The sequence below is a fragment of the Anas platyrhynchos genome, chromosome 7, assembly GCF_047663525.1.
Source record: "Anas platyrhynchos isolate ZD024472 breed Pekin duck chromosome 7, IASCAAS_PekinDuck_T2T, whole genome shotgun sequence".
Classification (NCBI taxonomy): domain Eukaryota; kingdom Metazoa; phylum Chordata; class Aves; order Anseriformes; family Anatidae; genus Anas; species Anas platyrhynchos.
This window is the reverse complement of record NC_092593.1, coordinates 10,985,365-11,011,101: the sequence shown is the minus strand read 5'-3', so window position 1 is coordinate 11,011,101 and position 25,737 is coordinate 10,985,365. Positions and strand designations below refer to the sequence as shown.

Genomic DNA, 25,737 nt, shown 5'->3' with positions numbered 1-25,737 from the left:
TGCATTTAATGGCACAACTATTTAAACAGACTTGAAAAGCAGTGTAGTGCTTTAAAAGAAGAGCAGTGTAGTGCTTTAAAGACAAAATGTAGACAACTTACTGCTTTTTCATCCATCTGCCCATGCTATAGCCTAGGACAGTACATAATGCAGATTACATTTGCTAAAAGCCAGATCTAAGAGTAGAGCTGAGATGGAAAGGAAACAGACTACAAAAGGATAGAAAATACTCAACAATGCAGAAATGTAACAAAGGGTTTAAATACATTCTGAACAGAGAAAATCAACCACAGTAAGGATAAGACAGCTTTGCGTTTTGTACATGGGCCAAGATTTCAGGTTAGATTTAGCAGAAGATGCCATCAGGTTTCCATTTAAATATTCCTTAGTGTAAAAAAAAGTATCCATAGTTCATTCAAATAAAACTTATTCAAGTAATTACAAGCGTTTGCATTACTGGAAAGAGAGTATTACATAGTAATTGATATACCTGTATCATACAGCAACTACCATCTGGGTAGGTTTTGAGCAGTTTTCATCATTTAAAGCACGCTTGAGTAACACAACTGGAAGGGCTAGGTGCCGGGTCTGACATCTGAGATGACAGAATTACACAAGCACGAAGTGAAGGAGGTGGCTTAGCAAAACTAGCAAAAGCCTACTTCACATCCTGTTTGCTTCTGAGTTAAAATAAGTGACTAAGAACTGTCTGTTGCTACCATATACTGAGTTTGTGTTGAGGTACTTCATAGCTTATGAATAGTTTTGAGTAACAACCCAGAAAGTCAGTTCACTTATCCAGGCTGAGCTGTAGTATTGGCTTTGAGAACACGTGAACATTCACACCTGTCATATACTTTGAAACACTGTGGAAAGAGCACACAAGCTGTAACACTGACACTTGCAGGCAGATAAAAATGTATGCTAGTGGTTTAACTGGGAGACTGATTTTTTTCCCCACAGAGCTGAAAAAACAGAACAAGTATCTTCCAATTTGGTAACTAATGACAAGTACAATGCACAGAATCAATGATAACTATTTTATTGTTGGAATATAAAGTTGGGATATCAATAGTTTTATTCTTATTTACTGTGAAGACTGCATTCACCTGTAAAAGAAATATGGCATCACACACAAGTACACTTTTTGGATTTCAGAACATGGATATTATTCTGAAATGGTAATGGGAACAGTGACTCCTGTTTACTATTAAAATAAATTATGACTTCTTAAAAAAAGATGATTTTCCCACCATGACAGTTAGGAATTGCAGTTAAGTCACATTAAATCTACATAACCATTATTAACAGCTCTGTGTCTATTTTACTGCATCAAGCCAATAAACATTTAAATGCACTTCACATCAAGATATTATGTAAACTTTTATTTTAATTCCTTTTTCCTTCAAGAAATTAGGGACATTTCAAAGCTCTGGCCACAGTCAGCAAGCAGAGGCCCACCCTGTTTCCTGCCTCGCGGGTAATACTGTCTGGTGGAGACCCTACATGGTACTGGATACCTTCTCTAGTGAAGTGTCCCTTTTAAGTGGCTTCCAATAAGGCCTACAGTTTATAAAGATAAACAAGACAAAGTGCCATCTCGGTTTGGGTAACTGATGGACTCTGACAAGATAAAATAAAGTTATGTGTATTTTGTTATACTTACAAGCAGCTCCAATCCTGAGTATTTATGGTATATCTAAACATACAAAAATGTATGTACATTTTTCTCCACTTTCTTGTAAACAGTTGTCAGTATACTGTTTTAATCCCTTTATCTTCAAAACATGCAAATCATACATACAGTATAAATACACAAGAAAACAATTACACTCATTCAAAAACTAAGCAACAAAAAAGTTGTGGCTGCGGTACTCAAAATTATAAATAATCAATGCTCGAGGCATCCTATGCACCTAAAAGCAGACGTTCATTCTACTGTTCTTAGCTGCAGTTGTAGAAATACTGAGATTTTTTGCACCTTCCATGCTATTACAGTATTTATAACACTATCATATGTGGAGATAAAGACTCGTTTACTATACCTCTTCTTTTCAGAGTGAAGGATAAAGCAGCACTTACATATACTGAAACCACGGCAGCAACAGCTGGTGTTGCCACTGCTAGAGTAGGAAGTTTTCCGTTCTAACAATTCTTAAATTAAAAAAAAAAAAGAAAAACAACCTAAGAATCGACTACATGTTCATTCCTTGGGCACTTAACAGCGAATCCAGCATGTCGAATGTGTCTTTGTAGTCCATATGCTGGCTGTTTGTACTGTACTGGTGATGGGCATCAGGACCGTTCTCCACTGGCTTCTTGTCCAGTTTCACGAGGGTGCTGAGATGTCCGTAGCCCACCTGGTATGTGACAGGGGGAGGAGGGGGTAAGGGAAGGTTAAAAACAGAGCTGTGAGAGGATACATACTGCTTAACAGAGGAAGAACTAGATGAACTACCTGAACTTTTGGAACTTTTGCTCATTTTGGAGTGGTGGTTGTGAGAAGCATCGTTGCTGTGTAACCTCTTCCTTGACGAGCCGGAACTAGAGGAATTGCCGTCACTACTCAGGCCAACGGGGCTCCTCAGAGCAGTCGGTGTTAAGCCGTCAGCACTATGCTTACTGCCGCCACTGCTGCTGCCACTGTGCGAGTGGGAGTGCTTGTGACCCATGCTGTGGTGGCGATTTAAGGAGTGGTCTTTGTGCTTCTCCTTGTGTTCCTTGCTAACGTGTGGACTGGAGTGCTTACTTTTTCCACTGCCCTCATCCGATGAGCTATGTCTTTCTGAGGAGGAAACTTTAATTTTCATTTTCAGCTCCTCCTTACTGGCACCCTTTTCTGTGGGCGGGATGGGTATGCGCAGTTTGAGCGAGCCTCCCTTTTCTTTTTTATCAGACACGTGTTTTTCAGGCTTCTCTGCGTTCGTGATGGGGATTTTCATTTTAATAGGAGACGTAACGGAAGCACTGCTGGCTGTCTGCGCCGGCATGTGTTTTTTGTGTGGCTGTTCGCCTGGGGTTGCTACGTAGTGTTCTCTCACATCCAATTCAAGGGTTTCTAGTTTGCGTTTCTCTCTGTATTTATCCAGAGACATTTTCTGAGGAATTATTACGGGAGCAGCAACTTGTCCGTGGTGTTTGTTTCCTGACTTATGAGAATACTCTTGCTTGACAGCAGAATGCTCGGCAAGTTTGTCGGGTCTGTGATGTACTCCCGAGTGCAGCTGTACAGACGTCCCTGGCTGGAAGTTCATGTTATACTGACTAGGAGGTAATGTCTCCTGTTTCTGAGAGTATATTTGTTCTGTCCTGTTTTGTTCTTGATGCTGAGGCCATTCCTGGTGGGATGCCAAATTGTATGAGGTACTTGGCATCCCTGTTGTTAGTATTGCCAAATTTTCAGGTGCATGACTATCTGGAACAGAAATACTTCCTGAGGTCAGAGGTACCGGTGCAGGAAATGATGTCGATGGTTTTTGGAAACTTGTATTTGCGGCCACACCAGTAACTGTATCCACCAAAATGGAATTCTGGACCAAAGACGAGCCAAGAAGCGAGTTCTCGGATACCTGCCCATCACCTTTAGGTTTCCTAGCAGCCTGGTTAGCCTATGCAGAAAGGAAACAAGTGAGAAAATACACAGCTTAGAATACTTGTAAAGAACATCCAGTTTAGCTCAAAGGAGAGGATAAAAGCTGACTCAAGGTTTCATCCCCCAGTCCAGCTACAGGAATAAAGAACAAACAGGATAAACCTCCTTTTTTTCCCTTGATTCATAGTTCTCCTACAAGTTCATCATTCCTTTTGGCTAAATTGTTACAGGAAAATTTCTTACCCGCCAATTTCTAATTCTCTTCAGCCTGCTAGGTGTTTTTTCCAGTATTTGCAGAAACTCGTGCGTTAGTTCTGGGTAGAAAAACAACAAAAAAAAAATATATAAAATATCTGATTCTGTAATAAGCAGGTTTGCCTTCAATCAGTTTTCTAGACAAACAGCATACTGCTTTAGCGGTACAGGTTACACATGACTTGAATTGATATTTAATCAAAAATCTTGTTTGATAAGTGCTGAACAAAAATGGCTGCAGTATTTCACCACAACAGGCTTTAACCACTACATGCATTCTGAAAAGCAGATCCGCGTTTAAGATTTATACTCTTGCAGAGTCTGTATTTATTAGACCAAAAATTTCTAGAGCTGTACAAACAGCAGCTCTTAAAATAACACATTTGCCATCCAGCTTAAGCATTTCTTGCGTGACGTTAAATTTCCCTTAAAATCTAAACCTCTAAGTCACCATTTCAGTCATTTCACTGAACTTCAGGAGCAACCAGTAACAGATCTGGGCAAAACATCAGCCATGGGACCGTAGGAAGCACTATTTTAAACAACAGGTTTCAGTTCATTTGTGTTCAAGGCAAAGCAGCTGGCTGTGTTTAAAAAAAAGTCCTTGCAATTAGTAGGCCCGCAAGGAAACCTAGGGCTCTACACTTGTCAGCTGCAACAAAAATACTTTCAACTGAAATTTTGTGTTACTCGTAAGCTAAAAATAAATTAGGTACAGTCAGAACTCAAATGGGAGAGTGGCTCTGTTGCAGGTCTGGAAGAACTGGCTCCTCCAGAACCCCACAGCAGGTCACAAACCAAGTTGCTCCTAAGTGCAAAAGCACCTCACCACTTCAGTCTGCTCCCACATCTTTGCTTCAGACACCAGCTCCACAGACACTTACAGAGTTAAGCAGTGGTCACTGCAGGCTCGCAGCACACATCTCACAGGATTTTAAAAATTACAAGGATGCATGCCTACCAAACACACACAGGCGACAGACAGCTGAGAAGGCAGGGTAGTGGCTGAATTTGAAGGGACAGCTTAAAAGAATCCTAAGACAGAGCCATTTGAGCTTGCAATTTCAAGCTCACTCAGGTGCTGTGATTCATGTGGCACCTACTCTGGTTTGCGTTTTCAAAATATACTCAGGCCATTAAGAAATGAAAGCTCAGCCAACAGGAAGAGCACGTCACGGGGAGCTATGCTGGGCTGTACCACGCCTGGAGGCTTCCATCAGCACCTCTCTGAAATAATTCTTCGCTCTAGAACTACAAGCAAAGCCCAATGGATGTGAGCCCCCCAGAAATCACCACCTACATAAGGCAGCTACAAAGGCCGTAAGTTCAGGCCCCACTGCAGTAAGTGCCATTTCTGCCTTCTAAACCCTATAATCCACAGAGCAATAGGATAGCACACAGGTAGTACTGGGTAACAACACGGAAAGCAGGGTCAGAACAAAAGCTAGTAAGACGTCTAGGCGTATGGTCTTCTAAGCGTGTTTTCTTCCTGAAAGAAGCCATTTAACAACAAGAAAACTATTTCTGCAGGAGTTTGAGGTATCATAGGCTCTGCTTACGTTAACACAGAATTATGTTTGTTGATGTTAGATTTATGTAGTTTTAAGAACGGCTGTCTCAGTGACACTGTACACTTGAACACCTGTGTACATAAAATTATCTGGATTCCATGGATTTGCCGAGATGCTCCTCTATCTGTTTTCCCTGTCTTGGAAAGCCCTAAAAAGCCAACCTCTAGCCTGTACCTAACAAAAGGTCTGTGCATATCCCAGCTTACATATTGAAATCAGAAGGGTCTCAGAACTATCCTCCTAAGCTCTTCCCTCTCCTATACCTTCCTCATACCTGAGGACTCTCAGCACGAAGTCAGTGAAACTTATTTTAGGCTTAAAGCTATGCTCTTACTATGCTCTACTCCTATTCTTAGGGACATTATCAATAAGCACTTGAAACTCAGATGTGGAAAGGCAGCACTACTTACCATCCAGCAATTCCAGAGTAACCGAAGGATCCACATATTCCCACCAGTGTTTCCCATCAGTCGATACTGGAATCTCCCAGTTAGACCACTTGCAGGCCAAGTGAATGCACACACATGCTATCACCGTAGGCTTGTATTGAAGACAGAATGTAGTAAGGTGAAGACTGTTGCATAAATTTCATAATGAGGAACCAAAGGAAATCAAACATGTAAAATAAAAAAAAAACAACAACAAATCAACCATTAACACACAGCATAAGATAATTTGTCAAGTAACAGCAGTTAAACATTAATTCAAGGAACATATTTTGGATTAAGTTCTTAATATATCTTGCTGCCCTAACAAAACAAAGGATAGGGCATTTATCTGCAGAAAGTTTAATTTGCCTTTTCTATAAAAGCGTGGTTAACAGTAAAGAAATTTACCAATTATTATACTGTACTTAAGTACTAAGAAAGAAATTAGTATAATATGGTCAATTAAATTCTACCTACAGTAAAAAAAAGAAAAAACAAAACACCATACAGCTCATTATGCAGCCTCCAAATTAGTCTAGTAAATGAAGGTACACCCAAGTTCGACAGAGGCCCAGTGAATTACTTGTCAGCTTAGCTTTAACTAGGCCAGAACCTGTGATATTTGTGAACTCAGCTTCAGCTTCCAGCTGGCACCAGCACAAAGGCATTGGTTCAGTATCACCACTTTATCACAGCTTATCTTAACAGCTGCTTCAAATACAGAATCCTGCCCGCTAAGGAACCCCCAGAAAATGCTTGGCTGGAAGACTTCTGACCAACCAGTAGTAGATATTACTTAAAACTTAGCTACATACAGTTTAATTCTGATTAAATAAAGCTCAAAGTTGTCTTGCAAGAAATAAATTGGAATAATCAAGAAATCAATACTGAAGTCTGCTCTCAAATTTTATCTTTCTACAACAGGCTACCCATATACAATCCCCATCTGGAATCCTTTAACTTAAATTTAATACAAGTACTTAAGTTTTCAAACTGTATATTAAATTTAAAGAGCTGTTTCTAAAAGGAAGAACATTGGACTACTTCTAGTATATTGGAAAAGAAAAATCAACTGGTTGAAAAGATCTTAGGCCCACTACGATTTTATAAGTTAAGATTGGATCAATATATTTAAAGTTAAGAGAAAACTGCCATTAACTACAAGTGTAAACTGGAAATAGTTTTGTACTTACCAAGATGCTCGAATTTCTAGGTTAAGTTTATCTCTTTGTAATCTTTAGCTGCTATTCAGGCTACCAATTTTAGACTTATGCACTCACAATCGAGAAAATGTCATCAGAAAGCACCACTACACTTCTCATTGTGCATTTAACCCCTTTGTGCCGTCAGGCCCTTGTACAATACACCGCACTGCAAACAGAAAGGTACCACCACTGTAGATGGCCCAGTCTCCTGTTGCAACAAGGGTAAGACACATGTAGGGGGCCCTGCAGTAAAGGAAGCTATAGTGTGCTACAACAGTGCAACAAAGAGGTTCAGGATAACAACCTGTTGGTAGCCATGAAATAGGATGTCTGTGCCAAATCCTTGCTTGCTGTAAGAAAAAGAAAAACAGAGAGATTAAGCATCTACTCTAACTCCTGTTTATTCCAAAACTGAAGCAATTTTGCCTTCCATAAGCACCATTTCCTATTTTCACAGAACTGATTTGAATTTAACTAGCTAGCCTTTAAAATCTTTCCAAGATACCGACGTGCCCATTACATTCAGCAAGTGGAGATGGCCCAGTCCTTCAGTTTCCTGACTCTGCCCCCCAAGACAACCCACAGAACAAAGTTCCCCTTTGCTTATCTACCCCACAAAAGCCTCATACTCTCCTCTAGAAAAAAGCCTCAGCACTCTCCTCTAGGCACACCTGCTTCCCCACCCTCACCTTACGCTGCCCACCAGCGTAACCCTGCCCCACCTGCATACTGCAGCAAGGCAGTCAATAGAAGCCAGTTCCTGGTACAGCGCAAGTTCTGCCCTTTGAGAACACAGTGGGATAGCTGGAGAACCCACCACACCCCCTAAACACAACCACGTCTCTCCCCCAGCACCTCAGAACACAGCAAGCTCCCAAGACAGATGGTTAACAAAACTAGGCAAGTTTTCTGCTCCCCCGATCAAGGGCACAGCGCTCATAGCATTTTGTTACACATTTCTGATAAACCTCCGTTGAAAAGTCTAATATGAATTAAATGACTACATTTTAGCCAGACAAAAACAAACAAACAAAAAAACAAACCAAACACACAACCCAAGACCTCAACATACCAAAAAGGACAAGCCAATGACTGCCACTGCTACAACATCTAGCACTAACCCTACCAGGAAAGCCCCCGTGATCCTCACTCAAGTAAAGGACTTACTGTAACACGTACATAATGGGATAGCTGGGCACAATGGCTTAAACCGAGGATTGAACGCAGCCTTCATTGAATTCTTACTTTGACACTACCACTTGAAATCAGTGCTACCTGCAGAAAGTGCATTGTTGAATTTTATGTCAAAGAGTACACTGTCACAAAGCTTTGTTTTAAAAGTGACCTTTCTATTAAATTTGAGAAACACTGCAATGGCCTTTAAAATTTAATTTAAGGAACATGTATTAAAAATGGGATGATTGCCAGAGGGTGTAAATCAGGTTTGTCTTCACACTACACAGCTGGGCAGAACACAGAATAGAAAAGAATACAGAAGTAGCAAGGTAACAGGAACCACTGCTACACAGATCTTACTAATCCATAATAATCAGAAGGTGAGCTATGTGACAACATTATACTATAACATTTAGTTTCCAAACTATAATGGTAATTTTATGCCAGAGAGGTATGTTCAACTTCCTCTCCCTCCCATCAGAAGTACCAGGCAGTATTAACAATGTGAAATGAGACTATTAAAACAAATGAAAATATAGAATGCTTTAATAAGACTGGAATTGATATCTTGCTTTTAATTTTCATCGAAGTAATGTTTAAAAGCTCTTCAATCACATCTACGTTCTGTACAGTTACACCGTATTTGAATTTTGGGACCAGACCAAGAAGCATCTCTACTCTCACTGAAATGGCACATCTGAAAAAGGAGGAAAAGCAGATGCCAGAAAACTTCTATTTAACATCAGCTTCAAAGTTGAGTAAATCAAAACACACACCTGGAAGAAAAGAATCACATCTTGAAACACACGTTTTAGCCTCAACAAAAAGTCAATGTGATAAAGACCTTAACCTATCTTACAGGCAGTATCGTACTTGTTTCAATGTGCTTACAGCTAAACAATCAACATTGCCAAAACCATGCACCACTGAGAACAACTGTCCCAAACTCTTACATTTGGGACAACTTTGGTTTAGCAGAATCTATCCACTAAAAGCTAATCAATCTTGGTTCCTGTATTTTGTTATTTCCTTTTGTGTGAAGTGCATCTCCAAGCTAAAATCATCTGGAAGTGCAGAGGTTAAAACAAGCCAGCACAGCTGGTCTGTTACAACTCACAAGCCTCAGGACAGATGACTGACAGCAGCCATTAACAATCAGTTTTATATTTTATCATTCAGGAGTGATTTAAAAACACCTAACCTGTCTCACTGCTGCAGAAGTGACTGTAAGGCAGGGGATTACTTAATTAGTAATCAAGATTTTCAATCAGGACTTGCAGTCTCGATACACATCCCAAAAAAGCTACTGAGTTCAAGAAATTACCAACATGAAGCCAAAATATTTCTTACTGGACATGGCCACACAGTTCAGCTGATGCAATTCCAAGACATTCTGAATCTTTTCTTCACGCTATCTTTGATCTTGAGATAATCACGAAAACGCAACTGGCAAGTCACCCTTAGGAGTATGGTGGCTTGCTGTGCCTAGGACCCTGGGAATGTAGGCAAGCATCCCCAGAAAGAGGAGGCTGCAGATATGCCAGTCATTATCAAAAGACAGAAAAGGTTGCCGAAATCCTTCTGAGCAAAAAGAAAACAAAAGCCACAGGCTCTGAATGGAGCTACGTAGGCAGACACCTGCTGGAAAGGACTGGAGGCAGCCACGGTGTTCAGGTCTGAGCAGTCCTGGTGGCTTCTCTCTTGGAAGCTTTTAAATGCTGGGAACAGGCCTGTGAAAGCCTAAGGTGAAAGTTCAGAATGTGAAGGCCGCCGATAGCGCAGCTGGAGTCTAAGATCTCTCCACACCACTGAGATTTAGGTTTTCCTTAAAGTACCCTCTGAAAAAGCATATTCGTTCAGATTCACTGCCTCTTCTGCAGCCTTTATCAGCCTGACTTAACCAACAGCAGCAGCGCACACAGACACTGCGGTATGTTTGCAGAATTTGCTACTGCAACTTCTAAAAGATTAGTAAGGATCACGGGTGTTCGAGATACCTGATAACCTGCAGAGCAGCAAGAACAATCCTAGAAATCCTTGTGATCCAATCTTCAGTTCCAAAAGAGTGTCGTGTACCAACATGGAAAAAGGAATGACTGAAGACTTCCCAAGACGTGGATAACAATATAGATTCTTCCCCTTCAAGCTCCACCAGGAGGCTGAGAACAGACTTGATTTTGCCCCAGAGCTTAAGAGAACACTGCGATGGTCTCAGCACTAGGGCAGCTTCACTGCTGAACTAGCATGCAAGCCAGTAAAGGTAGTTTGACACCAGGAGCAGTTTTTTTTTTTCCCCTCTTCTCCTCTTCAGCACAGAGCATCCATGGAATGGGCACTGGAGCTTGCCAACAGGCCTTCACAGATCCACTGCCCCAGATTCCTCAGAGGACCTAAGGAACGATGGCCCTGTTTCCTCTTCTCAGTCTCTCGACACTGAGGAAGAACGGTGCAGAAAAAAGACTGAGCCCACACCTTTCCTTGTCCACTACCCTGCCTAAGCTGTACAGATGGAACAATCTAACGCACCCATGGATCTCTGAAGATCAGAATGAATAATTAGATACACCTCATGCCTGAGCATCACGAGTCACTACGCACCTTCCCAGTTACCCCTTACTGACAATCTGTCTTGTCTAATACTACTTTCAGACAGCCCTTCAAACAGAGACAAAGGGTTCAACTTTTCCTTTAGTTGTACGTTGAAGCAGATTATGGCTGTTTGCACCAAGTCCCCCTCACTAGTTCAGCTTCCAGGAATTTGTTCTGGTAGGCCTCTATTAGTCACTGGGTCATCTGACAAAGGACTTGGCTAGAACTTGTGAGCCTCAGCAACAGAACCCATTTCTTAAAGATAATTACAGATTACTACAGGTGAGAGCATGAAGCGCACCATCCTGGATGCGAGATAACAAGAATTAATATAGGAATCAGCCCGTTTCTTAGCACCTTTGTTAAACTTGTTTTAGCCAGCTTCTCTGAGGCACCAGGGCACTTCCTCACCACACGGCAATTCAACACACAGGTGCTGAGCCAGAGCCTTGTTAAACACAGCCACAGACCTCAGCTACCTTGTAGCCTCTCTTTTGACTGCTCAGTCAGCCAAATTATCTCCTTCCCTTCCTTCTCCTCTCAAACACACAGTTGAAAGTTTTAATCATAATAGTCCCGGATAAATTAATCCCCTTTAATATAAGAGGGGATCACTTTGCCCTTTAGAATAATACTTCATGTCCAAGACAGCATATTACCAGAACTGGATGAAGAAACCTTAAAATTTCTTCAGCTTCTCAGTCAAGCCCTTCGGGCTAAAGGGATCATACACTGACAACAGTTTGTGATATCTATGGAAAGCTTCAGGACTGGATATTTAAGTGTAGCACTCACTTCCATTAAAACAACGTAATGTCCAAGAAGTAAGATTTTGAGAACTAAAACCATGCCACAGTTATCACTGTGCCCCAAAGTCCATCTCTATTTACTCAATACATTCAACGGATGCTCTATGGAAATTATTGTCTACTCACTTTACTTGTGAGCGTGATTATAGATTTCATGCTCTACATTTTTAATATATGTTGTTTTTTTTCTTTCATGCTTTTTAAATGAGTTATTCAAGCCTTGTGTTTGCCGCCCATATCACCCCTAGGAGGGGGATATGCTGCCAGGAATTCTACTTGTGTGTACATACACCAGGAAGCATGCCTACCCGAGACAGGAGGTTTTCAAGCACCTGTTGTATTAAATTCACTTTGCGCCAGTTCTTGGGGTATGTAGATTTTCAGCCCTCAGTGCAGTCTTCAGATTTCAAGACTTCATATAATTTTGAATTTTATGTATTTTGTTAAACTGCACTGACATTAAATACTAGCTTGAAAATGTCAAGTTTTAAAAGTAGCACTAAAAGCAGCATGTACCTTCAGTGTATGAACTGTGTTAGTACACAAAAGCAGCACGCAAAACGCACAGGAAAGAGCTGAACTGTCTTAGAGGGTTATGTACTTGAGTAAAAGAAATGAAGTTTATGTAACATATGCCTTTCTTCTTCTAAGCTCCAGGAAAACACGCTTGCTAATGGGGAAATCTACCATACTGCTTATCACCCCTTCCCACTCCCCTAAGACACAGAGCTGAAGTGCAGGGGCTCACACGAAATCAACAAGAAGTGTGCTAACTTTTATACTGACCAAGAGCTGAAAAAAAAAAAAACAAAAAACAAAAACCATGACAGAACTTTCGAGCTGCTGATTCACTGAGACACTAGGTGCAATCAGACTTATGCACTGAGTCACAATCAAATCTGGACAGAAAGCAAAGAATCTTCTTAAAGAATTGCAATAAAGCTACTTTATATGCAAATAAGCTACAAATGGCACCAGCTCTCCTCAAACTCTGAAGACACTACACCACTAAGCTACTTCAAAACGGGAAACAAAATATTTCTCTCTCAAAGAACAGCTTTAATTCTAGAGTTACTAGCAAACAGATCTAGTTAACATGATAATGTTATGCCTACCTTTCCTACATTTTATAGGGGGGGGAGAAAAACAACTTTGAAGCATTTAACTTCGCATTTTTCAATGTCAACAACAACTAATGACTAAAGATCAACAACTACAGCCTAATAATTTCCAGTTCAAGAACACGATCAAAGTGAAAAAGCTGGCGATCAATTGAAAAAGCACTTAAAATCAATTTTTCATCCTCCATCTTATGAAAAGCTCTTTAGAACTCTAAAGGAAACTGATTTAAGAGTTAAAGAAGGTGTACCAACACTCAACAAAAAAAATACTAGATATAAAGAACAAAACAGATTTCTAGCTAGAGTCACGTTAATGAACTGCATGTAAGTTAAGAGGATACGAAACACCAGAGGTTGGAGGTTTGCTACCACCCCATCCAAATTAAGCACGTCCTTTTATCCCACAGCTCATTACCTAAAAAAATTAAGGTAGAAAGCTACTGTTAGCTATCAACCAGCACAAAGACTAACTTTATTACTATTTTGTAAAGCTACTTCAGAGTGAAAATCAACCCAGAATTTCTTTCTCAACTAGTAATTGCTCTGTTATTTGAAAGAACATGGAACAGATTATTCAATCAAAGCTACTAAGCAAGCAAAAGAAAATTTCATGAAGGACAAAGAACTGGACTCTTCATCAGACTGTAATGGTTAAGATCAAACTTTTAGTAGTTAGCCTTAAACAAACTCTTTGGACAACATAATTGTTCATATTGCACAAATAACATCACCTATAAATTTTACTAGAAACGTAAAAAAAAAAAAAAAAGGGCTTACAGAAGGGGATAAAAGCCACTGACCTCTCACTAATTGCGTACATTTCACAACATCTGTGTGCGGATGTTCAATGGTAATCTCAAAACCTGAAGAGTTAAGAATATGTTTTAGAACTACACATTTCCATCTGTACCATAAAAAAGAGACCTTTTCCTTCCCCCAGAGACCTAATACCTACTAAACCTTTGCACTGCAGATCATATAACACTATTTAACTGTCTCTTACTCTGCACTTTTGTATTTCTGAATGGTAGAGCCATTTCCAGATCAATTAGTAAAACATCCCTGCATTACCCTCAAGTCCTACATAGAATATGTGAAGTTACTGCATTTTTCAGGCTGAACATACACGAACAGTTTCTAGTATACTTATCAGTATGAGCTGTATCACAGACACTGAAACGTGTATGTGTGCACACGTCTGCTTTATTCAATCATTTCTGGGGCTTGAACATATTCCATCTATGAGATTACCAATTAAGTCAATTTGTAGGTCAGTCACTTCAAAAGCCTTTGTTTATTAAGCTATTTTAAGAAGTAGGTCACTACTATTTTCTTCCCTTTTTTTTTTTTAAAGCAATACACTCAAAGTGGTATTTAGTAAGTCAACGTTCTCAGGGCTGCCAGCTGTAGTTGTCTCTATTTATGTTAGTTTAAAGCCAGAAAAGTTTCTTATCAGAACACTGCATTTTTGATTTTGGAATTACCTGAATCCATTAAATGGTTACATTACAAATTGCAATGTTCAGAGGTAACAACTCTGCTCAACTAGATAGTATTTTTCTATTGAAAGGCAAAACAGGGAAGAGCACTTGGTATATAAAGCTTTTGCCAAGTGCTTCAGAACACACACAGCTGACCTAGCACATGCTATGTTGTGTAAAGTAACACAATTACTACTTTGGAATAACATTATTTGGAAGGGTATACATTTCTACTCCATCAAACTGTCAGAAACATTTATTTGACAAGTATTGGTATGCCTTTTTTCTCCAGAGTGAACACAACAGCAACTGGTGATATAAAACTAGACTCACAGGTCAGAAGTTGCATACAAAAAAAATAGTAAAATTCTAGCATACCAAAGGCACATCAAAAATCCAGCTACCTGGGTCCCATGACTGGCTCATGGCAAATGGGCTGCACAACAGGCATTTAAAAAGACATACCTAAAGTTTGAAGCATTATTGTTTCAAGTATAACCAGCTCTTGAGCTTGCTGAAGGTATGCCTGAAACAAATAAGCAAACACGTCAAGACGTAGGCATCTATCGTCTCAAAATTTCAATTACACACTTCCTACTTGAACACTGGCATTATCAACATAAATTAAAGACCAGTACCCATGCCAGTGAGCACTGAGCATTCAGAATACTTTACTGCAGTAAGACTTCCTTCTACTTGTATAGGCCTCACTGTAAATTCAGTTATCCCTCAGTTACAGCAGCCTAACCATCTTTCACAGTAAGATTTACTTCATTTCAATCTTACACAGTTATTCCAGCAAAGCATCGTTGGGAGGATGAGGAATGCTATGTACATTATGGAGGCTTGCCAGTGCAAACAAACTCAACTATCTCTACGCAGGTTCTCCATTTCGGTACTTTAAAATACAGCTGGAGATACCCAGTTGGCCTGTGTTCTGGGCTCCACCGTATATATAGTACACCTCCATGTGTCATTCCAAGAACTGGGAGCATGGCAAATAGCTTATATGTCAGTTCAGGTCCAGCGGGGTATAACTAGCTCAGCCTGACCTTCCAGCAGAGCAACTCTGGTGCATTTCCACCATACTTCCTCACAGTTGTTTCCAGGAAGCTTCATCACAGGAAAGAAAATGGAAACTGTGAAGTAAGTGGAAGCTGTACAAAGTCTGGCAAATCAAGGAAGGAAGACCAATGTACAGCAGAGACAGTAGCTGACTGCCTGCATGGCATCCTTTAAAACAGAAGGTAGACAACAGCACAGTCAGCCTCTGGCTGAGAGAGAGGAATACTCAGCGTCCTCAACTCTCTACACGAAGTATGGAACTCACAAAGCCATGCGTGAAACCTCTCATTTAATGTCTCATCAAGATTTCTACTACACATGGGGAAGTTTTAAAAATAATGCAAGTTTAAGGTGAAGCAACCCCTCCAAGTGTCATAACACAGATACCTGAGTCCTCAATTAGTTACATTAAGTAATACAAAAGATCTGAATGGTTTAAACACAGGTGTTTTTTCTAGTATGCAGACAGCAATAATCCAGTCAAGACAATGTAACAACTCATCAGATGAAGCGTCATTTGATTATCTCTAAAACCATGACTTCCACCTACATCACTCTTTGTATCCAGTAGTGGCTCTTGAGGGTGAAGACAGGCATGTGCTACTTTAATAACATGTTCGAGTTTCCGCGGCTGTTCTTCCACTTTTGCAGCCAAGAACAATGCCGTAGGAGATATTATCTGAAGAAGAAAAACACACAGATTTAACTTTTTACAAGTAGGACTTTATTTTTTATGGAGAACACAAACAAGTAATTAGAAAAGGTTTAGAGGTTTAATTTTTTTTAAACAGTTCTGAAATCATGTAGCACGGTAAAAATAACCGATCATGTTTTATTTTATAAGTAATGCAATCCTCCCAGCACCATGTGGAAGGAGTAGCATAAATGCAACATTACACTGAGTGAGATGTCTGTGGTCAAGCTAATTCTAGTTCAACACAAAAATCACAGACTTGGTCCAGAAGATTTAGCCACACCAGAAGTGACTTTTCAGGTTAAAAACACTCGATGAGAAAGCTCATCCAAGTCCTAGTACATTAGTGAGCCGTCACACCACCTTTTCAGCACGAGCTAGAACTGCTGATCTCAGGTTCTGCAAGCATGTGTTTCTCCTAAAAAGCAAGCAACTTGGCAGAGAACTTTAAGGAAAATAGTTTGTTACATAAACATAGGTTATAGAAGTATAATCATAGTAAGCGTAACCTCTTAGCACAGCCACTGATGGCACAGAAGTTTATTCCTAGAAACTTTGCTATACACCCAGTAGTATCTGGAGAGCAAAGCACAAAGATTCACAAAATACCAGTTATATCAGATATTACTAACGACTACAAGTTACATTTAAAGATAATTAAAAAAAAAACAACTCTAGGTGTCATAAGCTGGCAGCAAAGCACCTACTCAGTGCTGTATCACCTAGGATTTTGCAATTAAAATAGTTTTGATGCTTAGCTGTCAGCTAGAATAACTGATTTATCTACACGTGGAACATGGCTAACCACACATGACTGAAAAGAATCAGGGTCCTCCTTGTATGCAGAAGTTGTCTGTGTTAAACATGAATTAAGATGACAGCAGAAATCTTCATGTAGATATCAGCAGATCGAATTGGTTAAAATTAAGCATTTCTTCAGGAATTTAAATAGCTGCTTGTTGAGTATGTAATTGATGCACAGTGTCAATAGTGCAGGTACTGGATTTTTTATCCAGCGCCCACACACAATTAGACTGAATGAGCTGAACAGCAGTCATACTTCCCCCTAGAATTTTCTTGTAAGTAGCTCTTTGTTATGCCAAAATTAAACATTTGGTATGAAATTCCCAATATACAAAAAACTGCAATAGGCTAATTAGAACTGAACATTTAATGATTACCCATTACATTTAAAGAGGCAACAAGTGCTCCCTTGATACATTTAAAGGCTCCTCAAATCACTCTGAAATGTCCACTTAGATCTTAAGGAGAACTTGTAAGCTGGCAGACTCGAGGAGAATTGATACCCTGGGAAGGTGATACCCTTTGATGCACAGAAACGTGCTATTAAAAAACCTAGTGCTCTAAAACAACAACCAAACCACCACCACCAAGTCACAGGCAGCAAATTCTCACAACTGAGACCAAAAACTCCTTCCTCTTCAAGGACTTTGTAACTTGACCCTTACGAACGAGTGAAATAAAAGCCTGAAGTGAAGTGGTGCTGAACCAGGCCACATTAGCACTCACATTTAAGATCCTAACATTTTTTGAGAAGTTCATACCCACATTGTTTGAAGTAAAGACATGAAGTTCTGGAAGAAACTCCCTTTCCTAGGGCTGTACTACTTAAAATATGCCTCACTTAAGCCAGGAGACAAATTTCTAAATATTACATGTGAAGGAAAGACTTTCTGGAGTTCAGAAAGCTGAAGTAACAACAGCTTTGAGGAGAAGTACAGTAGTACACACATGTAAGGGCAGTCACATCCAAAGCTGACACCTGATGCTAAAGATTACAGTCTCCAACATAATCCTGAGCTTCTGGGAAAACCCAAGTTAGCAGACAGGGCTGGGAAGCCAAAGAAATGCGAACTACTGAGAAGAAAGGAAATTGAGAACAGTTAAGAATCAACAGTTTTAGGGAAACAAGTTTGACAAGATGTTGTACAGACACGAGGAGGCATTACCTAACTAGAACAGGCTCCACTTTTTACCCAAGAGAGAGCTGCAGTAAGTGGACTGTGATGACTGAACCTGGCATAGGAAGGACTCAGCTCGGTGGAATCACTGAGGGAGGAAAACTGAGTCATGAAGTGGATGGAATCAGGAACAGCCTGGACAGTGTGAAGCAGCTTCATTTGAAGATAAAATGATCCTTCCCGTGCCTTCACGACCACTCAGTTTTTATTAGTAGTTGTTTTTGTGTTTAAACAAGAGAGTCAGCAGTCACAGTTGGAGAGGAAGACAACAAAAGCTGTTTTCCTCTACGCAGCAAACCCAACTACGCTCTTCTCTCTCTCCTTCCTGCACTGCCATCTCACCATTCAGGTTGCTGCATTCAGGCCTTAGTTCTCCTAGCTTCACATAGAAATTTAAGTCAAATACACCTAAATACAAGGCCTATTTCTACCCAGTCTGTGGTTCTGTTCCAAATTCTATACAGGGCATTTCCACATTTTACTTTTCTGAAAAACAAAACAAAATCCACCTATTACTATAGAAAATATTTACAATTCACAACCAATTCTTCAGAACCAAGCAACGAAGAGCTGCACAACTCAATTATCAGCAAATTCTCTCGCTCGCTGTTACTCTACATCTGACCGCATCAAGGTTTTACTTCATTCCAAAAACGCGCAGCCTTCACCAGGCTGACTTCTGGATATTTTCTAATACACTGAAAAGGCTGAGATCATGCCAAGAAGTCTCCACGTAATCCCTGATCTCCAAGACCTTACATTAAGCAGTTCTGTATGTTTATACAATTCAAAGTGATTAAGTGGCGTTTAACTCTGGTTCATCAGAAACCTACGTACGCCACAATTATCTACTTACTTAATGAAGTGTTGGCTTCAGGCCAAAGGATTTCAGGTCTTTGTCTTGTCTAGAACTAGGGTTCGCTTTCCCCGTTTAGAGTAGGTCAGTACTTTTGCCTCCCTTGGTATTTGAGGAAAATAGACATCCTAGTAACATTTCAGACTCGGCTTGCAATTCTTCAGTGAAGAACACATCACTTGCTAAGTGTCTAACTGCAAAGTTACTCATAAAGGCTTCAACCACTTCCATTTCTCAAAAATGGCAGAAAAAGCAAGGTAGAAAAAAAAGCAGTATTAAAGACAGACTTGGCAAAGCTGTAAGCTTTCTGCTACATGACCATCCTCATTTGATATAAAACAAAATAATTAAAGTGAATTATTCCAAAATATTCCAAAATACATCCAAAATATTTAAGACTTGAGAAATATCTTCAGAAGACACATGATTTATGAAGTTAAATCCCACTTTCCTACTAGCTAAGAGTATCAGAAATCAAGTTCCAATGAAATAAAAATACAAAACACACAATCCTTATTATTATGATAGTCAAAGGGCATTATATGGCAAGTTTTATTGGTAGAAGTGGTACAAGTCCTTTTTGACACAAAAAGTACCAGACACCTTGTACAAAGTCTCGCTGCAATGAAGACATTTGGAATAACCTCAGAATGCATCTGCAGCATGCACACAGCTTCCTGAGAACTCCTTCTCCCTTTTAACACAAATAGTAGTATGTTTTTAGGCTTGATGTGCAGCAGCTCAAGATACTAAGTGGTTTCAGTCTATGATGGAGCTGCAAGTGCCACTCTATGGAGTTGGAGCAACAAAGAACTGCAAGTTGTTTTTTTTTTTTTTCAAAAGTAATAATTACCAGCAGCTTACACTGTATAAAAACAGCAACTATGTTAAACTGCAAGATTGAAAACAGAAGTGTCTACAACCAGCCTCCCTGAAGTGTGGTGCATATTATGAAAGTTTTTAGAACTAGCACAGCTGCAAAGTCGATTCTTTAATATTGCAATTTGGATGGGGTGTGGAAGACAGGGAAGTAATAGAAAAACAGGAAACAAAAGAACTCCCCCCAAACTCTGCACACTCAACTCACCTACCTTGCACCTCAGGAAAAATTCCTCCCGCAGCCTCTCTTTAGGCACTTTACTATGTCCCACTGCATATCAGAAAAAAAACTGGCCGTCATCTAGTATATTTTCAACTAATTGTTTGCTATTCCACACAGCACTTCTAAGTGTTAGATTTAAAAATACAGCTACCGTTTGGATGCCTTACCTCTCATTTCCAACATACCACAAATTCTTCCCCCTTCTGCTCTTGAAATCAGTGTACTGCAGAGTACACTTCTACCAAGCGGTATTCCTACACAGTATTAACTGACAGAGTATCACAGACGTAGTATTTTCAGAAGAATTTTAATTTTCGAGATGTTTTGAAGTATTACTGTTAAATGCTAATATTTCCCATTAAAAGTCAGCAAGCTCTCCCACTCCCTGATCTTTGGGCAAAGTTTGTGCTCAGCAAACCAAAGTCACCATGCCCTGGTCAGCTGCAAAAATAGAAGTAATGATTTGTACTACTGCTGAGGTGATTCACACTGAAACACTATTTTCATGGCTAGGGAAGATTAGTAGTCAGGGCATCCAATTCTCTTGACCAGCTTTAAGCAAGTTTCCACCATACTGGAGCACTGCAACTGCACTTTGACTGCGGCATCAAAGAAACACACTCTTCTTTATGACTGGAAGTACCCTATAGATAAACCATAGCATTTCAAAATGCTAAACCACAGTAATTTATTAAAAATATGGATATTGGGTCCTTAGAGCAGTAGATGCAACACAATCATAACACGCTGGCCACATTAACTGTTGTGTCCCAGCCCTGTGGCTCTACAGATTGAAAATACGGTTGTGAGTTCTGGTCCCTATTCACAAATGATCCTCAAAATCTTGAAAGCCTGCAGAATTGTTCATGAATAAAATTAAATTAAGATAAAAAGAACAGCATCAGGCCAACAGTTATTCAGTAAATGAGCTTCCCCTAGAAGACCTGTTTACTAACAGCAATGAAGTGCACGTGCCTTATATGTAAGACACACACATGTATTTGCATAACCCAGCGACTGTACAGGACCACAAACACCCAAGTGGGTGTTACTTAACTGAAAACATTAACCTACCAATAAGGCAAGAAAATAAAGGCTAATTTTCTTCAATTAGAGATCATAAGGAATTCCTGCTAAAGGCGGTCTAAATTTCTAGCCCACCCATCAGCTCCCTTCTTTCCAAGGATACACATCACTGCATGCACACGTTGATTGACACGCTGCATGTACTGTAAACCTTTTTAGCTAGGTCTTCCATCTGGCAGGACCTTATTACTTAATTTTCAAGCGCTAGTTTCTTCTTGCAGTGGATGAACACTGTTAGTATTTTTCAGCTTGCCTAGTACTCTGGAGATTTGATATTAAGTATTTATTACAGTCCTTAGCTTTTTGTTTCTCAACACAGAACCTGCCAGATGGTTTGGGAGTAAGAATTCTGAAAGAGGCCCCCCATTCACTCTAGAAGAATAGGAAAATAAGTAATTTCTCCATCAGCACACCCAGAAAGCTACTGCCTGGCCTTATTAAGAACTACTGGAAGTTATTCAGCATGAATCAATATTACCGAGTGCAAACTTGCAGCGCACTTCCTTTCAACTTTTAGCTGCATGTTATTACCTGAGATTTAATGTAACAATGCACTTTATTCTGCTTTAACAGTTGGAGTTCTCATGGCATTCAGCCATTTCATAGCTAACTTGTAAATGTTAAGATTCACAAATATAACTGAAAGTTTACTTTTCATAACAAGGGCACCGCATATCCACGTACCACTGTACTTTCAGTTCCAAGTGACCCGGCAATTTCTAGCATCTGGCGAAAACCAGAACACGGCAACTAAAGCTTCTTGCTACCTAAATCTATCCTTGATTACCAGCTAAGAGGACAAACCGTAATCTAGCAGGCAATGCATCACAGCACAAGCCCTTGCTCAGGCACCTTTGCAGAGCAACCTCTCCATTCCTAGTTCAAGTCCACAAACCACCCACAAAGAGCCCCAGAAAGCTCCAGATGCCTCCGCAGCTCCAGGTTACTGCTGCACTGGTGGCACAGCGCACGGAGGGGGAGAAGATGGAATGAGCGCTTTACTGCCTTCGCTTGATATAGTACAGAAGTGCTTCTAAAAGACGTATTTCGTTACAAAGCTTGTTGGAACTTGATTCTCGTGTGTGCTATTCTTGCTCTACAACTAGAGAACTGTTTCAGGGGAGCACCTTCTGGTTTATACGTCTATCAGTTCAACACACAGCTCTCTAACACTACATAAAACCCACGTTATACAGCTATTCCTATTGAGTGTTTCAGATTGATGCACACTTAGCTCCAGTTGCATTTATAGGCTTAGCTTTTATCTCAGATCCAAAGAACTACAGTCTTGGTAACAAGCTTGCTGCCTGAGTTTGAATTTATCTCCGATTACGCACAAAAATAATTAGACACACCTCTGAAATCCATCTACAAATTACTATGTATTCCTTCCCCAGTGACCACCAAATAAGATGCCCATTTGCTCAGCCAACAACAATAAAGTCAACACCAGACACAAGAGTTGGCTAACGCTATGACCAACTGCGATCACTGTCTGCCCAAATTTCCAACCAAGGTTTGCAACACTCCACCCCTTGGTAGACCAAGGCCTACTCTGGTCAAGATCGCAACATCTTTCACACACCTAATTTATTTTGTCATAAAAAAACAAGGTCTGAAAAAGAGTCATCCTTTATGACATACCACCAGCATCACTGTTCTTGCAAAGTTAGAATGAAGTACTTAAAAAAAACAAAACAACACACACACAAAAAAAAACAAATACAAAAGATATCTAGAATACTATTTTACTGTTTTTTTCCTATTACATCCAGTACTCTGGACATAAAATAAGCTTGAATTCTTGAAATCAGTATCACAAGATCCGTACTTATTTAAAAAACAACACTTAATTACAAAGAATAGTTTTACTGAAGAATTCTGCTCTTCATAACACACTAATCAAATTCAGCATGCTCATTTCATTAGATGAAACAGGACGACCAGCATTTTCTCAGCAGATTTTGCTTGTCTAACATGACTTATTGTCAAGCTCCTTAAAACAGGAGTAGTGAAATGAATTTATGCTGGTTTTCAAGAGGAGATGCATAATCCATATGGATACACATCTAACCACGTCAGAATTGTCAGACACACCATGCTAGCTCTGCCACTGCCTTCATTAAGAAAAATGTGTGTTCCTGCACATCAGCCCTTCCAACTACAGCACATAAGCATCAGCCAGCTTCAAAACATCTAAACGCATTCTTCACACATCTGAGATATGTTTGCTGATGGTGCCTAATTTTTTTCTTTAGGAGGCAGAAAACAAAACAAAATAGTTCGAAGTTGAAGAGGAAGTATTGTTACCGCTAGTAAACCCCTGGCAAGAGACTGGAAGGCCTATAAACACATTGAACTTTGCAATCCAGCAGAGGAACATAACCTTTGATAGCTATGATGCCAAAATCACAGGCACATTATTACAACGTGTAAAATCGTACTTACGTTCCGATTAAACTTTGTGAAGGAATGGTGCATATAAAACCTGTGCATGTAAACAATCGCAGTATTTATTGTCAGCTGAGATCTGGAGAACTAGATTAAGGAAAGAGCAGGTATTATGAAAACCGTTTGTAACTAATGAGATTGTTGTTCCTTCTACACCAACCCTGGGTTCCAACACAGCTTCTTCACCTGGAAACGGCCCGAGAAGGCGATGCTGAGCGGCTCTGAGGAGCACTGAGCGGGCGCTAGCGCGGATCCCCACAGGCAGCGTGGCGGTAGCAGGCGGGCCCCCTCATTCATCACGCGAGCCCTCCTCGCCTGATGACACGCGCTGCGATACGGGCTCGAGCATTCGCGTTTTACCCCAATTTCATCATTTTTTTGGCCGGGGTTGGGGGGAGCCCCCAGCCGGCGGCGCGGGGCCCGCCCGCCCACAAAGCCGCTGAGGAAGGGGCTTCGGCCTCCTCCTCCTCCTCCCGCCCAGCGGCTAACAAGCGTTAGGGACGGTTAACGACGGTTACCGCGGGTTACCGCCCGCTGCCGCCCCCACCCGCCCCAGCCCCAGCCCCGCCGGGATACACGTTGAGGCGCTGGCCCATGTCCTGGATGAGGTTGGCCGCCTGCTGCCGGTACGAGAGCTCCTTGTCGGCCTCCACGCCGCAGCGCCGGGAGGGCGTGTTGTCCAGCTGCTCGCGGCTGAAGAACCACCGCGACGCCGCCGTGGAGCCGCCGCCTCCTCCTCCTCCTCCTCCTCCTCCGCCGCCGCCACCACAGCCCCGCGCTGAGGAGCCCGCGCCTGAGCCTGGTCCCGATCCCGCCGCCGCCGCCATGGCGCCGCCGCCCCCTCCCCCCCCCGCGGCCGCGGCCCCGGCCCCGCCCGCAGCCGCCGCCACCGCCCCCCCCGCCCTCCGCGGCGCCTCTCGCGAGAGCGGCCGCGCCTCCGCGACGGGGTTACGCCGTTTGCGTGGCCCGGCCCCTCTCCGGCTGCGTAAAGGAGCCGCCCAGGTTCTGGAATACGGAAATGACGTAGGGGGCATAGATCCGTTGGCGGGCTCGGGGTCTGTCAGGCGGCTCCTCAGGGGGTGGGCGAGCCGAAGGCAGCCGCACAAAAATGTTTTGGTTTTGTTTTGCTTTAATTTTTTTTACACCCCCAGTTGGGATTAATGGGAGGCTGAGCGGGCGGGGCGTCGAAGCTCAGATTCACCTGGCTCCTTGCTGAGTCGCGCTTCCCGTCTGATAAATTTACTTCTAATAAACGCTCAATCTCTCCTAACGTTTGCGTGCTTTTCTTTTCCTTCTAAAGTTTAAAAACCAGCACCTCCCCTCGACGTGGAAGCAGCCACGAGTGGAGCTTTGGTGTCCCAACTTCATGTAACTGCCTCAGAACCGGGTGTGGGTGTGGGTGTGTGAGGAGCGGCGCCCCGGCTGCTGCCTGCTCCCAGCTGTCGAGGCTCGCCCAGCACCAGGCACTGGTTATTTTGCTGGGACCAGGTTAAAAAAATCGCTTACTGCGTGTCTAAGGGACTTCCCACACAAACAAAAAGCCTAGTGGAGCAGGTCTTGCTCTGAGGTGCTGCCAGGTGCTGTTGTATCATACTTCTTAGACAGCAGTTAGGGATGCTGGCAGCTCGGTGTAACTCGCCTCTTGCCTCTCTGAACATTTTTGTATGAATAAAGGCTCACAGATTTCTTCAGATCTCGGTTATTTCAGTGATCCTATTTATTGCCTCACAAATAGCACGCAATGGCACGAAGAAGGAGGCAGAAGCCGTCATATGGGAATATGCAGCAGGGGTAGGAGAAAACTTTAAAGAGCTTTGACAGGTTTGAGTTTAGCATTTTAGTAACCCCTCCCTCCTCCTGACAAAAAAAAAAATAAAAAAATAAGCACTGTGTAATGTTTTGTGAGGTACCCAGGGAACCGGGTTCATTTAAAGTCATTTAAATCTATTTTATCACCTGCTAATTGCAGATATTTCTCCCTGTGTGCTCACACAGGATAGATACCAATTTTCAGTAGCAGTTTGAGACAACTGCATTCAGTGGTCCAAAGGTACCAAAAAGTGTCTGTATTTAAAGTGGTGATCACCATGGCTCAAAACGAGAGCTTCTTCTCCTGTAGCATGTGCCACTAGCATTGCACAGCAGCTTTGGTCACTTACAATGAGGTCACAACTAGTTCTTCTAAACTTCAGTGCTAATTTTATATAAGCAGTTACGATTTTATAACCAGACATGACAAAACCCTAATCATACATACAGAAATACCATGCAGCA

At 41.3% G+C, this 25,737-nt stretch overlaps 1 protein-coding gene across 7 annotated transcripts; it reads right to left on the bottom strand.

The window, feature by feature from the left end:
• Positions 1-1,026: 1,026 nt before the first annotated feature.
• Positions 1,027-24,330, bottom strand: CCNT2 (cyclin T2). 7 transcript variants are annotated; one of them, XM_038181735.2, is made up of 10 exons: positions 24,040-24,327; positions 23,461-23,542; positions 15,843-15,971; positions 14,693-14,753; positions 13,547-13,609; positions 7,356-7,401; positions 5,829-5,992; positions 3,836-3,906; positions 2,459-3,608; positions 1,027-2,360 (listed from the first exon to the last, which is right to left on the bottom strand). In XM_038181735.2, exons 1-10 carry the CDS (start codon positions 24,288-24,290, stop codon positions 2,296-2,298), a joined length of 2,082 nt encoding a protein of 693 aa, XP_038037663.2. In that variant the 5' UTR covers positions 24,291-24,327; the 3' UTR covers positions 1,027-2,295. The 7 variants fall into 7 exon arrangements, with proteins under 7 accessions (XP_038037663.2, XP_038037662.2, XP_012955778.3 ...); XM_038181734.2 differs by having other exon boundaries at positions 1,027-3,608; positions 24,040-24,329; XM_013100324.5 differs by lacking the exon at positions 24,040-24,327 and adding an exon at positions 23,650-24,014 and having other exon boundaries at positions 1,027-3,608; positions 23,461-23,550.
• Positions 24,331-25,737: the final 1,407 nt, after the last annotated feature.

Bases quoted from the DNA above. Each gene is read 5' to 3' on its own strand.
- CCNT2 (XM_038181734.2), bottom strand. From the start codon at position 24,290: ATGGCGGCGGCGGCGGGATCGGGACCAGGCTCAGGCGCGGGCTCCTCA. The intron at 23,543-24,039 runs GTATCCCGGCGG...CTAGTTCTCCAG, and splicing joins ATGGGCCAGCGCCTCAACGT to ATCTCAGCTGACAATAAATA. The intron at 14,754-15,842 runs GTAGGTGGAAGT...TATTTGTTTCAG, and splicing joins TACTGGATACAAAGAGTGAT to GCATACCTTCAGCAAGCTCA.